The 17,325-nt window shown below is 35.1% G+C and overlaps 1 protein-coding gene across 4 annotated transcripts; it reads left to right on the top strand.

The window, feature by feature from the left end:
* Positions 1–80: 80 nt before the first annotated feature.
* On the top strand, positions 81–16,499 carry LOC149785078 (GDH/6PGL endoplasmic bifunctional protein-like). 4 transcript variants are annotated; one of them, XM_089978805.1, is made up of 5 exons: positions 81–211; positions 4,967–5,144; positions 9,628–10,394; positions 12,223–12,314; positions 14,232–16,499. In XM_089978805.1, exons 3-5 carry the CDS (start codon positions 9,721–9,723, stop codon positions 15,872–15,874), a joined length of 2,409 nt encoding a protein of 802 aa, XP_089834931.1. In that variant the 5' UTR covers positions 81–211; positions 4,967–5,144; positions 9,628–9,720; the 3' UTR covers positions 15,875–16,499. The 4 variants fall into 4 exon arrangements, with proteins under 4 accessions (XP_089834931.1, XP_089834932.1, XP_089834930.1 ...); XM_089978806.1 differs by lacking the exon at positions 4,967–5,144 and adding an exon at positions 4,358–4,533; XM_089978804.1 differs by lacking the exon at positions 4,967–5,144.
* Positions 16,500–17,325: the final 826 nt, after the last annotated feature.

Below are 17,325 nucleotides of genomic sequence, written 5' to 3'. Positions count from 1 at the left end.
GGGGGGGAGGGGGTACTTTTCGTAATATAATATGTATAGTTTTTAGTTTAATCAAATATAAAAATAAAATGAGTCCGTAATATGGGAATTAACCGACTATTGTTATATTTTTCCCCATTAGTTTAAGCTTAGTTTTGTAAAAACTCCTAACTTTTGGTTTGAACAAATATGTCAGCCTCCATGCACTTAAAGGTTTGAAGTCAAGTTTTAGGTACCGGAAATGTCCCCTTCTCATTTATGGGTTTCTTTGTGTTTACTTGAATAGTTAAATTCATCATTAAAAGAAAATCATGTACAACTTTCACAGTCATATGTAAGCGTTGAAGGTGTTGGTCAATGTAGTTTGCAGTCTTTTTGAATTGGATTAATTTTGAACATTATCTTTGATCAGACTCGTGCCGTCTGGCGCAAACATGTTCCCTCCCATCCAGAGGCACTTGATTCGGGAGTAAACTAATGTATACACTCACAAATTGACATTAATTGTTAACTGGCTAGTCTGCATCTACCCCCGAATCAAGTGTCTGTGCTCCCGCCGTCCTTAGTCCTACATGTAAGACCTGATCCTGATATTTATGTTGTGGGCGTCAAAACCTAAACAAAGTAAACACGTGCTATGTCTTACAGGTAGGACTACCGCCATTCCATGCAACACCTGTCATTGCCTTTTTTTTTACTTTTTTGGTTGGGGGTGAAGGGCATTAGTCGAAAGTTTGCTTCGTTTACACACACAATGGATTTTATCCTGTTGTCTCTGCAGCCTGCTCAGAATTAATATTTTGTTTTGTTTCATTACAAATTACGGGGGGGTGGGGGCAGTAGAGACATTTAGCTATGCTCAAGGTATTTTGAAAAATGCATTTTCAACAGCTAATATTACCTTTTGGGTATTTATCTACATATTTATATTTTTTCCACGTAAACCCTATGATATTATGACAAGAGCTATCCAAAAATGAAAATCTAAAATTAACCTGTCCTCCCAAATTTCTGACTTTTAGAGATCAACAGTTTTCAGTAAATAAAATAAGACATTAAATCATGTATTCCGATTATTTCCTATGTCTGTTAATTTTGGGTATATCATATCCAGTTGTGCATTAGAATTCACATTGCTTTGATTTACTCCCAAATAGAAGCACAATTCAGTGAATAAAAAAAACCCAGCCTGTCCAGTGTTTCAATGTCACACATTTTTCATCCTAAAATCTGATTAGTAAAATAAAGATTGAGACTCATACTTAACAACACTTCATTATGATGGCAAAGGGGTTAAGTCTTTCTTATAACTCTCTAGGTTGGCACTAACAACCACCAAAGGGGTTAAGCAGGGATTGTTCTGGGCTTTGCCAATGTCGCAAATTGTGATATTTTTTCCTTATTGGCGACAAAAATATCCCATCTGGCAATTTTTTTGGCAACATACTTTTTGGTTATTTAATTTGTACATACAATCATGGATTTGGACTGGATAAATTAAAAGGCAGAACGAAAGGAAGCCACAAACTTGACTGAACAATGCATTGGAATCAATCTGTTACACAAACGATCCTTTGTTCTTATTGACAACCCCATCTTTACAGTGCATTGTTACATCATAATCTGCTTATGCTGACATCTGAGTACTGTATGCTGCGATACAGTCAATCATGCTACCGCTCTATACCTACAACTGACCGACTTCTGAAGACGCGAATAGAACAGATAAAATTAATTGTATGGCTAATCCTTCTGTTGTTTTTTTTTATACATATACCAATACAATAGTTTTGCTGAACCTTCATAGAAAACTGATAACCTTTGAAGTACCTGTGTATAAATACAAAGCAAATGGAAAAAATCTCAATCACAATTACATCTATCGCCATCTTTTCCTTTTGCCATCAGTCCCGTGTTACGGCTGCAGAGACTTAAACTCCACAACAAGAAATAGCAAAAAAAACACAGTTTTGCATAATTAATAATAATTATTTATTTCTCAAAATACATGAGTGAAAGAATCCCTAAATTGGGTGTGAATTTATGCCTATATATACGGTCCAATATTGCCAGGTGTTGACTCGTGTAAGTTTCATTCGTGGGAATGGAGATCCTATTTTACTTGTCGAGAAAATTTACACAGTATTCAGTGATCATTCTTGGGATTTAAGAAGCAATTCGCTACAAGCTTTGTGAAGCTAGCCATAAAAGGGGGTGGGGGGCTGCTGAGAGACTACTGGTGTCACCAGTCAGTACTGAGGACTGTGAATGTGGATTCAGTAAGATGAACCTCATAAAAACTGACATCAGAAATAAGTTCTGCATCTCATTTCTCGAGCATTTAATGAGAATCAGCATGTACAGATGTGAAAAATTAGACTTTGAAACTGCATTCAACAAGTGGGCAGCCCTAAAATCGTGACGGATCTTCATGTAACACTTTGTAACATTTTGTTAATGCTTGTTGTAATTAAAGTATTAACTAATCCATCTTTTGTAATTTTTATTGCCTGTTACATTAATAGACTAAATTAACACTTGGAAAAATGTACACTACTTTTTTTGGCGACACTTTTTGAAAATTGGCGACAAAATATTGAGGTTGGCGATTTTTTTGGCGACAGCTTTTTAAAAGTCAGGACCATCCCTGGGTTAAGTCTTACTTATAACTGTCTAGGTTGGCACTAACAACCACCAAATGAGTTAAGTCTTTCTTATAACTCTCTAGGTTGGCACTAACAACCACCAAAGGGGTTAAGTCTTTCTTATAACTCTCTAGGTTGGCACTAACAACCACCAAAGTAGCAGCCCAGAAGTTTATACCTCATAAGCTGGCAATTGGTTCTTTAGAATTACATATCTGGTGATTGAAATGTTATAAAATTGTTATATGGTGTGATGATTTTGGTCCAAAAGTTGATATACTTTTGAAGTATAACTTATTTTCATATCCATAACAACAACATCCAGACAGGAAATTTTCTTTTCTCTAAGAACTTAAAGAATGAATAATTTCTCAATAAATTTGATTGTCTTTTACTTTGGAAATATATTCTGAGGCAGCTCATTACTTTTTCAGGAACAATCTTAAATGATGTGTGATGACTAGTTTTGAATAGAAGTGAGATCTGGGGCAGAAATGTCCTTGGTGCAGTCTTTGGTACACCACATAATCAGACATGGCACTTTTTTCATGTCAAAATTTGGCATTGGCAAGTTTTAAATAAAAGAAAATGGACTTGGCTATTTTCTTCAGTGTTTGTTTCATCTTCACTGCCAAATGCATACATGATTTACCAAATTCACCAGGCTTGTAGACCACATTTTGCTTTTACCAAATGTAGGCTATGGTTATACCCATTCAGATATATGTAATTTGGTCACTGACTATGCAGTTGACATTGGATTTCATGGTAATCCACAATCACTACAGTGGTATCAGAACTTCATATCACGATGACCTTATTTAGCAGTAAAAAGACATGGTCTCTGGCAATCTCAGATGCCAAATCCAGGTCCAAACAGAAAATCAGTGCATATTTTGATGAAGTGGAGAAAATCATGAACACTTATATCCTGAAGGAGAAACCATAGTACATTTACAGCATCTGCGAGAAGGGTATCTCTGACAGTAATTCTACTTCTTTTATAGTCACCAATAAAAACTCAAAACCAGTAACAAAATTGTATTTCCAGGAAAACAAATGAGAAATGAATTGCTTGAAGGTACAACAACTGGGGTTTCTGGTTCTGTTAATGAGACTGGATGGTACATTGGTCAGATATTCAGGAAATATCTCCAGGAACATTTCATCAGTTATTTATAAAGGCATTCATCCATCCCAACCACTGTTTATGATGGCATAGATCACATGTATCTTTGGCAGCCATTGAATGGATCAAACATCATACTATGATTCTTTTCTTATTACTGCCTCACTTATTACTTGTTGTCCAACAAGCACTTAATGTCAGATGGTTTGGACTGTTCCAGAAGATATACAATAATGAAAGGGAGAAATTTATGCGAGAAATTACTGCATCATCTTTTCTTAAGTACGCTATATGTGAGAGAGCACTCAGAGCCCAGAACTTAAGTCAATATGGTACAAATCTTATAGCATCTTTTAAAAATAATGTGGAATCTACCCCTTTAATCAATCTACTTTAGATTGCACATTATTCATGCTATACTGTTGCACAGTCAAAGCAAGTATTCCGATTCCAATAAAGTTGTTGAACTGCTTGTTTTGTGGATGGTTTCTAGCTAAAGATCATAGATGACATTTTCATATTTTTTTAAATGCTTAGTAAATCTTCCATACATTACAAATGGGTAGCATATAGTCTTTGTTTCACTAATCCGTCTTTGTTTCAGAATGGATTAGTATCATTATCTTCTTTAAGTTGTATTGGAGGCTGATTTGTGTTCATTGAAATGCGTCTAAACCCCTTGGATTTTAACTTAAAGAAACTGGAACTAATTGTACCCATAATTAATGGCCTAATTAAGAATTAACAAGATGACAATTTGTGTAAATGAAAGATATACTGGTATGTTAAGAAAAGAACAGAACATAACAAAACCTTATTAGTAAAAGATTATAATCACTAATGATCATACATAAATAATAGCATATATAGAGAAGATTCACCACAAAAACAGGAATATTAATTTGATATATTGTCAGGTCACAATACTATTAAATAGGATAGGGATTTCTGTCAGACCAAAGATTCATTTTTTATTTATTGAAAAACAAATATTACTAAATCTACATGAGCTTTTTCTGCACTGTCCATATTAAAGTATAGTGGGCCAAAAAATGTCCCACTTGTGTGGGCCAAACTGTCCCAGTTGACAGAGTGGGCAGAAATGTCCCAACAAAATACTTTGGTTTAATCATACTATTCAGTGACATCTCTGGAATATATCATTGACATCTAACATAGAAATATGAAATGGTATTATCATGTTTCTTTTCAGTTCAGTGAAAAAACAATTATGCAACTATCAATTCCTTTGGGAGGGGCCCCGAGTGGCCGAGTGGTCTAAAGCGCTGTCCGTTATGGATCACTGCCATCTCACCTCTGTCTGCGTGGGTTCGAGTCTCGGATTCGGCTAATGTGGTTATGTGAGAAAGCTTGCCAGAAGCTTCTCATGGGTCGGTGGTTCTTTCTGGGGTTTTCCCGGGTTCTTCCTCCACCATTAATACTGGCCACCATGTATAGCCTATCATGTGCTGATAAATGGCATTAAACCCTACAACAACAACATGTCCTTTGGGTGGGTGTAACCATTAACAGTCATATTTTGTGTGTGTGTGTGTGTGTGTGTGTGTGTGTGTGTGTGTTTGTGTTTGTTTGGTAACATAATCATTTGTTCAGTTTTATGCATTTCTTGATTTTGCATCACATTAAGTCAAACTTAGTGTCCTTTAAAAGCTCATTGAATTGTATGCAGGCAGCACAAGGTTGTATACAGCCAATTTTAATCTTAGTCAGGGTCATATGAGCATAAAATTCAGTCTTGGAAATAACTTAAAGTGCTTTTCTGTTCCTGCCACCACTTTAAATGACCAAAACATGCAAACGTCCATTTTTGATATTACACACAATGGCTCCTATCAGGAAAAAGAAATTTGGCGTGCCTAGAAGAAAGCATTTATGTTTGGAGAAACTTATGGATGGTCCACATTTATTGGTGGCCCAGGGTCTGCAGAGGTTTTTACTTGTCACTGTATTTTACTCTGCTGATACCAGTCAGTTCTTTATGTAAAAAACATACTTTCATGTCAAAGGTGTGCTAACAATATGGTGGGGGCAATACATTTGGTGTTAGTATATCATTCCAAGTGCAATCAATAGGAACACAAGCTGTGCATTTTTCAGATTGATCAAATAGGACAATATATTGCATACGATGAGTTCCCAGCAAGATTTTTCATATAATCTTTAAAAAAAATTCAGTCATACTGCTATGTCTGCAGTGTGGCAGTTTATAGTGATGTCTAGCACTAGGGTATTGTGCTGCAGACATGTAGCATGATGTCCCACCCAGTCAGATTATCCTGACACCCTGAAGACCTGTCCTAACACTAACTTCTTAATGCTGAGCACCTAGTGTGACAGCTGTTAGTACCATTTTTATAAGTCTTTGGCATGACTTGGCCAGGATTCGAACCTGCGACATCCTGCCTCCTAGGCAGATGCTCTAACCATGTGGCCACCAGAGCAATATAAGTAGTCATCATGCTTTCAGAACTATGATAACTACTCGTTTGACAGAATTATGTACCTGTACAATTCCATTTTCACAAATTGAAAAAGTGTTTCCCACATTCCGTTACCATAATTCCCATGGTGGTTGATGAAGCAATATCTGGCACCCAGAACAGTGATAGTGTCATTGTTGTTGCAGAGAGTAAAATCACCAGCATTTGTAAATTGTGAATAAAGTGTTACCTACATGATCCTATAGCTCATTTTGAATCCATTTTGTCTTTGAAGTTGTGGATGCTTCTTTTGTGCTTAAACCCAGAACAAGAATGAAGCAGACCATCACTTCATTTTATCACTGCCTATCTTTTTTCTTTGTCTTAGTAATCGACAGCTGTTCTCAGTTGTTTTCAGCTTGTCAGGCTATTGGTTTACAGTGATCTTCACCAGTAACCAACTCATTTAGAATTGTATTTGGTTTTGTAACAAAGTATTATAATATCTAAATTAAAGACTTAAAAATAAAATCTGAATTGTCTACAGCAAATGTATATTAATTGTGCAGGTGATTAATTGTTTTCACAATTTGGCAAACTGCAAAACTCTTTACTAAAAACTCCATAAGGCAAGTAAATAAGTTAGGAGCACTTTTTAACAAATTAAAAAATATACATCAGATAAACTTGGTCCTTCTTAGATAAAGTTCCATGCTCAAAACGTGCTGATTGCTGTTTTGCACCCTGCTTGAAGTGTTGGTTAATGCTGTTGACCCTGCTGATAGTGTTGATTAAAGCTGTATGCCCTGCTCAAAGTGTTGATTAATGCCATACACCCATATCAGAGTGTTGATTAATACTGTACACCCTGCTCAAAGTGTTGATTAATGCCATACACCCTTATCAGAGTGTTGATTAATACTGTACACCCTGCTCAAAGTGTTGATTAATGCCATACACCCTTATCAGAGTGTTGATTAATACTGTACACCCTGCTCAAAGTGTTTATTAATGCCATACACCCTTATCCGAGTGTTGATTAATGCCATACACCCTTATCCGAGTGTTGATTAATGCCATACACCCATATCAGTGTTGATTAATACTGTACACCCTGCTCAAAGTGTTGATTAATGCCATACACCCATATCAGTGTTGATTAATACTGTACACCCTGCTCAAAGTGTTGATTAATGCCATACACCCTTATCCAAGGGTTGATTAATGCCATACACCCTTATCAGAGTGTTGATTAATACTGTACACCCTGTTCCTCAAGTCTTGCTGTTGTGCACACTGCTAAAAAATACATGTATTGATTAATATCATACACCCAGCTCCAAAAATATTGTTGCATGCTGTGCAAAATGTAGTTTTTAGCAAGAAATCCATCATCAAGCTGAAGGAGCAAACACTAAATCAGTGTATTTATTTATTTTCTCCTGCTCTCAGATAAACATTTAACACATTCCTTATCAAGCTGTTTGTTCAAATGCATAATATGAAATTCAGGAACACCACTCAGTGGGATAATGATTATTTATGAAATTCAGGAACACCACTCAGTGGGATAATAATTTTTATGAAATTCAGGAACACCACTCAGTGGGATAATAATTTTTATGAAATTCAGGAACACCACTCAGTGGGATAATAATTTTTATGAAATTCAGGAACACCGCTCGGTGGGATAATTATTCAACAATTTGATGCGGATAATTGGAACAGCTCCATGATTTATCTGTCATGCTGTTACCAGCTGATTTGACATTGTTGTCAAAAATGTCCTCATCATGAAATTGAGATTTAAAAATAAACGTGACTGAAAATTATCACCATTAAAACTTCAAGCTATAGGGTCGTCATGTTTTATACCAATGTACAGTCACTGGATGCTTACATCCCTGATCTATCAAGCACAGTGTAAGCATAAATGGACACTTACCTGAACACTAACCTTGACAACACCCTCATTTGCTGATGAAAAGGCTGCAGCATAATTGTAAATAAAAAAGCAGAAGAGTGTTTTAAGTCTCTGTTTAGCTGTTTCTTCTATCATTTTGTAAAACAGGAAGCTTTAAGCTATTTTTCCAGCCGGTGTAGACATTTTTCCAGCCTGTGTAGAAATTTTTTCCAGCCTGTGTAGAAATATTTTTCTTTCTGATTCTTTGTATGATGGAACTGGATTTTAAACTTTTGTTTTTATTTTTACTGTCTGCTATATTTTGTGGTCATCACCCCCAACCACCTATGTTGAAAAACTGATTGAGTGAAATTTTAATCGATTTTAGGTTTTTCATTGAGCCTTAACAGAAATTAGCATAACTTTTACAGTGTAAGATATATTTTTTTAATGAATCATTTCTTGGGTTGCAATTTTCTGTCAAATAATAATGCACAAGTAGCTTGACCTAAGGGTGCAAGGGACAATTTATATGCTTAAATTTATTGCCACATCCACCTGCCTAATATAAAAATTCGTAATAACAATAAAATACACAGGTGAGTTAAAAAAGATCCATATTTTGGGATACCTTATTAATAAAAAGAATAAAGATATTATTCACTTGACTTAACAAGTCAATGCCAAAGGAAATTTGTGCACTCCAACGTCAGATTTATACCAGCATTTTTCACACCCGAAGGTCATTTTGAGACCAAGTTATGCTCACGGTGCAAACACAAGCCATTTCCCTAGGTGATAATTCTGAAAAACATTGTGTACTAAACAGTTTGATGTAGTTCAAAATAGTTGCCATCCAGGCTGTTTTTGAGAAATTCTACTTGCCTTGAACCCACATGTCTACTGGTATGGGTGGCTAACTTTTCTTCCTAGCTGACTACTGGTATTTCGTTTTCTACATTCTGCAAAGTAATGGGGGAGGTGTACGTGCGTCACATCAGCCTTGAGAGCAACACAAGCCCGAAACACCTAATTCACAAATATATCATTATCTTTAATTACAATAATAGCTGAAGAAGTCACACCATAGCCTTAAGAAATTGTACAGGGATCAATTTATGAAACTATCCCCTGTCACCTTTAGGATTGTGGACATCTATTTTCAGGTTTAGGTGAATCTACTGGAATTACATCCCATTTATATTCAAACCATATTGCTTTTGTAAATTATTGGAATCATGCCACTAATCTTCATTGTACACACATAACATAATTATTTTTGAAAAGCATGATTGATGATTAGTCCATTCCTGCATAATTTGGACAAGCATTTCTTGTTCACAGTCTGGCAGAGTGATACCCCTACACACACACACATTTGAACAATGTTACAAGGCATGCCTCTGGGATTATAAAAGGAGAAGTGTGTACTTTTCACAATGACTGGTCGTGTAAACATGTTATACAGAACCTAGAATCTGCTGAGCTGAAATTCATACCTCAGTATACTCTTGTTTTTCTCTTTTTTAGTGAAGTATGAGCATCACGGAGAAGACTGGGAAGAAATTGGTACAACATCAACAACAAACATGTTCTTGATATATATGATGTAGACTATTTTTAATGTCATTTTATTGCACAGTTATGGGCAAAATGAAGACACTTCTTCATTTTTGGATATATGTCGAAATATTTACTTTAATTTTTGCACACGAATTGCAGCACACTGATGTTGTATTACTTGGTGGCACTGGAGATTTGGCAAAGAAATACCTTTGGCAAGGTTTTTTTTACTTATTTCAAAAATATTCAAATGAAAATTCATCATTTTCATTTACTGCCATTGGAAGGACTGTATATGAGGAAGGCAATAAAAAGTTAAGAGAAATTTTGACAAGTAATGTCAAGTGTGGAAAGGAGAAGAAAGAGACATGTGAGGAAAAGAAAAATGAATTTATATCTTTAGTCAAGTATGCCCATTTAAAGACTCAGGATGAATATGAAACACTCTGTCGGAATTTTTCAAAGAAGGAGATGTCAGCGAGGAATGGACACATTTTCTATTTATCCATACCTCCAAGTGCTTATGTAAGCACAATAAAAACTTTGTCAAAGTATTGTTACAGGAATGACAATGAAACATGGACACGATTTGTCTTGGAAAAGCCATTTGGGAGAGATTTAGAGTCAGCCCAGCAACAGGCGAATACAATAGCAGAGTTTGTTCAAGAATCAGATCTTTTCAGGATTGACCACTACCTGGGAAAATCAGTGGTGAAACAGATCTTGTCGTTTAGGTATGCTTTTTAGAATATGTATGTATTCTAATGAGTCTCAGATCTTGTCATTTAGGTATGCTTGTTAGAATATGTATGTATTCTGCACTAGCCTTAGATCCTTGTCATTTAGGTATGCTTGTCAGAATATGTATGTATTCTGGTGAGTTTCAGATCTTGTCATTTTGGTATGCTTGTTAAAATATGTATGTCTTCTGTGTTAGTCTCAGATCTTGTCATTTAGGTATGCTTGTTAGAATATGTATGTATTCTGGTGAGTCTCAGATCTTGACATTTAGGTATACTTGTTAGATTATGTATGGATTCTGCGTTAGCCTTAGATCCTTGTCATTTATGTATGCTTGTTAGAATATGTATGTATTCTGTGTTAGTCTCAGATCTTGTCATTTAGATATGATTGTTAGAATATGTATGTATTCTGGTGAGTCTCAGATCTTGTCATTTAGGTATGCTTGTTTGAATATGTATTCTGCATTAGTCTCAAATCTTGTCATTTAGGTATGCTTGTTAAAATATGTATGTATTCTGCATTAGCCTTAGATCCTTGTCATTGAGGTATGCTTGTTAGAATATGTATGTATTCTGGTGAGTTTCAGATCTTGTTATTTAGGTATGCTTGTTAGAATATGTATGTATTCTGTGTTAGTCTCAGATCTTGTCATTTAGGTATGCTTGTTGGAATATGTATGTATTCTGGTGAGTCTCAGATCTTGACATTTAGGTATACTTGTTAGAATATGTATGTATTCTGTGTTAGCCTCAGATCTTGACATTTAGGTATGCTTGTTAGAATATGTATGTATTCTGCATTAGCCTCAGATCTTGTCATTTAGGCATGCCCGTTAGAATATGTATGTGTTCTTGTGAGTCTCAGATCTTGTCATTTAGGTATGCTTGTTAGAATATATATGTATTCTGTGTTAGTCTCAGCATCTTGTCATTTAGGTATGCTTGTTAGAATATGTATGTATTCTGCATTAGCCTCAGATCTTGTCATTTAGGTATGCTTGTTAGAATATGTATGTATTCTGCTTTAGTCTCATTATCATAATTAATTACTGCTCTGGTAGCTCAAATGTTTAGAGTGTCTGCCTCAGATACAGGAGGTCAGGGGTTTGAACCCTGGCTGAGTGATACCAAAGACTTATAAAAATGGTACTATCAGCTGCCTCGCTTGGCACTCAGCATTAAGAGGTTAGTGGTAGGACTGGTTGGCCTGGTGTGAGGATAATGTGACTGGGTGGGACATGATACTACATGTCTGCAGCATGATGCCCCAGTACTATACATCACTATAAACTGACACTGCAGATATAGCAATACGACTGAAAATTGTTAAAGCTACCTTAAAAATCCAAATCACACACACACACACACACACACACACACTCTTCACCACTGAAGATACTGAAATATTGGAACAAGATTCAGGCCTGTTTTATAAATACAGTTGAACCCCTGCAGACTTAAAATCCATGAGACCAAATTTACTTTTCAGTTTAGACAGGCTTTTGGTTTAATAAGGATTTTGCGAGGCGAACACTCTAACCACTGTGCCACAGGAAGTGGTCATTGGTGAAGAAATATGCATTACAGAAGGAGAGACATTGATGTGCAGGACATTAAAATACCCACTTTGTTTTAAAAAAGCCATTAGTATGGGGATAAAAAATTATTTTCTTTTATGAAACTTCAGAAAAGTGCAATGACTGAAAAGGATTTGGATTCCTCATTGATTATGCATTTTACATCATGACATAACATCATTAAGATTTATTACACTTATTGTGATTTGGGGATGTTGAATGTTTTACTGTTTCTTTTCCAGGAACAGTAACAAGGAGACGCTAGAGCCCCTGTTAAATAGACAGTATGTTGACAGGATTGAAATTGTCATGAAGGAAACCATAGGTGTTAAAGGTATAAACATGGTCTTTGGTTATCTTAAGGTTGGCGCTAGAATTTTGCAAATAATTACCAAAACTACTGATATGTTCAATTATCTAGTGTTGTTGTTGTTGTTGTGGGGTTTAACGCCATTTTTCAGCACACGGTAGGCCATATATGGCGGCCAGTATTAATGGTGGAGGAAGAAACCGGGAAAACCCCGGAAAGAACCACCGACCCACGAGAAGCTACTGGCATGCTTTCTCACATATCTACATTGGCTGAATCTGAGACTCGAACCGGCGCAGACAGAGGTGAGATGGCAGTGATCCGTAACGGCGAACGCTTTAGACCACTCGGCCACTCGGGGCCCCCATTATCTAGTGTAATAGAAAAGAGTTATACTGTGGAATTTTCCATTCCAGATTTGATTCCTATTGAGCTTTGGTCATTTCTTATTAATGACTCTCACATTCTTAATCCCTTCAATAAATTTAAATTTTATGTTTAAATTATTGGAGTTTGAATTTGTTACTAAATTATGCATTTCTGAATACCTAGAAAATCGGTTACGCCAGTACATGTCAGCAGATTCAAGGCAAAAATATGCAGTAAACAGTAAAAACAAATCCTATCTTTCAGTCACCAGATTTATTTTTTATTGAACAAATGACCATTCAAAAAATTTGATTGCCATAGTGTTAATGATGATCACAAACACCAGTGTATTGCTCATGTAACTGGCTACCATAAATCATTAAATTTCCACTAGCATAAAATTACATTGGGTCTAATAAATCATTTGCACACATTCTAATAAGAAAATGCTCTTCCAAGTGGGTTTCCCAGTGGTTTTCGATGCAAATGTTGTGGCTTCTCTAGCAAACTATTTCTTCTACAATTATGGATCAGTCATTTGTATTCAAAACTGGTTGGAATGTTCTTTGGGTCTTCAAACCTTTATGTTTGGGATGGTTTACGTAGCAGCTAGGTGGAAGAACTATATTTTACTTCTTCAATAGTAGGACTGTCCATTAGTACATGCTCTACCAACAGTTTGTACTGGGAGGCTCCATAGTAATGGTGTGGCTTCTACAGCAATCAGGCTGAAAACCTATTTTCATCTTCTCCGTAATGTTTGTCAAATGTAGTGGAAATGTTCATTAAGATATGCCTTACCAAACTTTTGCCTAGCACACCATCTGTAGCAATATTATGTCTTTCCTGGCTTGGAAATTTGTTTTGAACTTCTTCAGAACTGCAAGAACGCTCTGTAGGATATGTTTTACCAGAATTAAATCTGGGATCTCTTTTCTACTGCTGATGTGGTTTTCATAGCAGTCGGTGGAAACATAATTACAAATACATCTCTAAAACATCTGATCCAGTTTTGATCCAAATTATCCTTCGAACATCCTGTACCAGAATTACATCCAGAGTGGCTTCCCATGCAGTGATTAAACCTCCATAGCAACAAGGTTGAAATCCTATCTTTGAAGTATCCAGCTATTTTAATAAAACTTAGTTGACATAGATCTTTGGCAGTAGCTGTTAAGTATCTTTGGATTAGTGAAATCTTATTAACTACATCATGTACTTCACCAAATTTAATCTTTGAAATTAATCTATGAGATTCTCATCTGTTGGTGACCAGTTTTACTACAGTAGGATAATTATTATTAAATGAGCTTTCTTCAGTTTTTGACAAAATCTGTCCAAGAATTTCTTTTCATTGGATCTGCCAGGTAGTTTATCTCAAACTCTTTGAAACTTATTAGATTAGAAATGTTTGGGGGAAAATGTTTTTTGTTTTTTTTATGATAAACTGAAAATCTGGAAAAGTTGTAATCTGATGAGAAAAAGATTTGATAGTAGCTTTAGTTTTATGTTATGATAGTTTTCAGTGTTTAATAATACATTTATTTATATATTGAATCACTTCCTTTACAGACAGAACTGAATTTTACAATCAAGTTGGAGTAATCCGAGATGTGATGCAAAACCACCTGTCAGAGTTACTTGTACTTGTTACCATGGAGTTGCCAAGGAATCTGTCCTATTCAAAGGAGTTAGAAGAACAGAGAACTAGACTTCTCATAAATGTGAGACCTGTGAGGGAGTCAGGCATATTGACTGGGCAATATTCAGAGTATTTAGAGGAAGCCATTGGTGAAAATGGTAATCTCAACCAGTCAGAATACACACCAACATTTGCTGCAGCCCTATTAAAGATAGACAGTTCCAGATGGACTGGTGTACCAATTATTTTAATGTCAGGAAAAATGTTGGATGAAAGGTCAAGCTATATAAGAATAATATTTCGTGAAAGAGTTTTCTGTGTTACTGGCTGTACGGATGGAAACTCAACTTACATGCAGTATCCAAGACAACTGATTTTTCAAATTGGACATGGAGATGTGCCATCACCAGGGATACTTGTATCTAAGTCCTTGTTTAAACCAGTCTGGAGTCCTGGGGTAACAGAGTTGTCAATCACCTCAAAAGACAGTTTAATTCATGGTCAGAGGCCAGGAGACTTTCATTATGCTGTTTCCAAAGACAAACACGAAGCATACGAGTCTCTTATTGAGGATATGTACCTTGGACACAAAGAGAGCTTTGTTACTTTAGAGAGACTTTTGCTGTTATGGAAAATTTGGTCACCAGTTTTAGAAAGTATTGAGACCAGAGTTACAAGAATTTACAAGGAAGGTGCTGATCATAGCTTAAACTTTAGGATAGACAATGATCACTTAGTATTTATTAATGATTCCAAGTTTGACATTCCAGAGTTAGAAGATAGTGTCATACATGATGTAAAGCAAACAATTTCACCTACCGATATGCTGATGATCCCATCTACATTCATGGGAGAGAATTTAGTATGTAAAGACCTAATTTTCCTATTTCATTCCCTAGCAGATAGAATTAAAAATATGGCTGCAATGGCAATTCAGAACAGGAATGTTTTCCATCTAGCATTGTCAGGTGGAAATTCACCAGTTCCTTTGTTTCAAATTCTTGCTGAAGACTCTGAATTTCCCTGGTCAATGACACACATATGGCAAGTGGATGAAAGATGTGTTTCACAAAGAAGCGATAAATCAAATTTCTTATCAATATATCAAAATCTTATACGTCATATTAATATTCCATTCTTTAACGTTCATTTCATGCCTGTTGATATTAATGGAAGAATTTGTGAAGAGTCTGACAAGGGAGATAATCATTACGAAGATGCTGTTAAGTATATTTTGAATGATCTCCGATTTGATACGATTCTTTTAGGATTGGGTACAGATGGTCATACAGCATCTTTATTTCCAGGAGAAAAGTATTCACGTTTTTTATCAGATAGTAAATTAGTAGCCTATACAAAAGCAAATGATCAGTCTCACAGAATGAGCCTGTTACTGCCATTAATTAACAAGGCAAGGGAGGTAATTGTACTTGTAACTGGAAAGTCTAAGCATGGTATATTACGGACATTGAGTGAAATAACTAGTAACAATTCTGAGTTTCCAATTACATTTGTAAAACCAACAGATGGAAATCTGACATGGTATATTGATTATGGTGCTTGGATTGGATAAATGAGTTTTATATGATATGTTTCATGTTCTGTTTTGAATAATAAGAAATTCTGAAGAAGCTAATTAATATTTTGTTTGAGATAAGTAATATTGTTTTGGGTAAGATACAGTAGTTGCTTTCATAATTTTGGACTGCTATTATTTTCAGAGTTAAATGTGCATATTTAATGTGGAGATCAACCAAAGCAATGATTCCAACCTTTTCAAGTATGAGGATATAGGTTGGGAACCACTGAACTAAAGCATAATTCAATGGAATTTCCAAGCTAGCAACATGTCAGATAGTCATTTACCCATACCTATAGATACCCTGGTTATTTAAAAATTTGTCTAAACAAAAAAAGCATGAAAAATGTAAAGAAGTTTTTAAATATATTAAAAAATTTGTAAATCCATTTAATTAGTATTGAGTCTTAATGTTTTAGTACATTTACCTGTGGTAAGTATTGTCTGTGTTCTCATTTCATACATTTGATCAGTGTAAATTATGCAGACTAAACGTATACCACTCCATTGCCACTGGCTATAAACATGCGGCAGTTTATTCCAGACGTTACTGTGTATTTTAGTGTGCAGACACTGCCTTTGATGACATACTGTGGAATAAAATAAATTTGCTCTTGAATTACTTATTTTTGCAATACTTTTATGCAGTTTTGTGTCTGTCTTTAACACTCGATCAAGAACAGAAGACTTTTCAATTTCAACTACGTACTTCATTGCAGCAAAGCTTTACCATCAGTATATATATATATATATATATATATATATATATATATATATATATATATATATATATATATATATATATTGTATTGTTGTTATGACTCTATGGTCTTAAACTAAGTAACAGAGAAAGCAAAACTAACAAGTTTTATAAAATTCAACAAATTATTTTCCTAAGTTACAAAGTAAAAAATGTGAGAGGAATTTCAGTATTGTGAATTAAATGGCAAATAATCCTAAAAGTTCCATCACAAGTCCAAAAGGATAGTGTTCCAAATGAATTCCAGTTGTGTTCCAAAGGAATTCCAACTTTGAATATCCTGATGTACCAATAGTCTTGAATGTGCCAGTGTACCAATGGTTTTGATGTATTGTAATAATATAATCTGGAATGTCTTTGAATGAGTCCTGATATGACTGTATGGTCTTCAACTACTTAACAATAAAGAGCAAAACCAACATGTTTTGTATCATTGAAAAATATAATTTATTTCCCTAAAATACATAGTGAAAGAACTAAAAATAACTTACAGTATGGTGAATGAATTCCTAAAATCTTAAAATTCTTTTAATTCCATTGGTTCCAAGTAATCTGAATAAGTTTTCAATGATGTGCCTACTGTACTGGTGTTTCAGCAGGACAACAGTAATCACTGATGTAATTCCAAAATATCTTAAATGAATTCATGGTAATTCCAATACAGCTATTAAGGATCATTTGGGCT

This window comes from Sinohyriopsis cumingii, chromosome 13 (assembly GCF_028554795.1).
Source record: "Sinohyriopsis cumingii isolate HCF-2022 chromosome 13, ASM2855479v2, whole genome shotgun sequence".
Classification (NCBI taxonomy): Eukaryota; Metazoa; Mollusca; class Bivalvia; order Unionida; family Unionidae; genus Sinohyriopsis; species Sinohyriopsis cumingii.
This window is presented reverse-complemented; position numbering and strand designations above follow the sequence as displayed.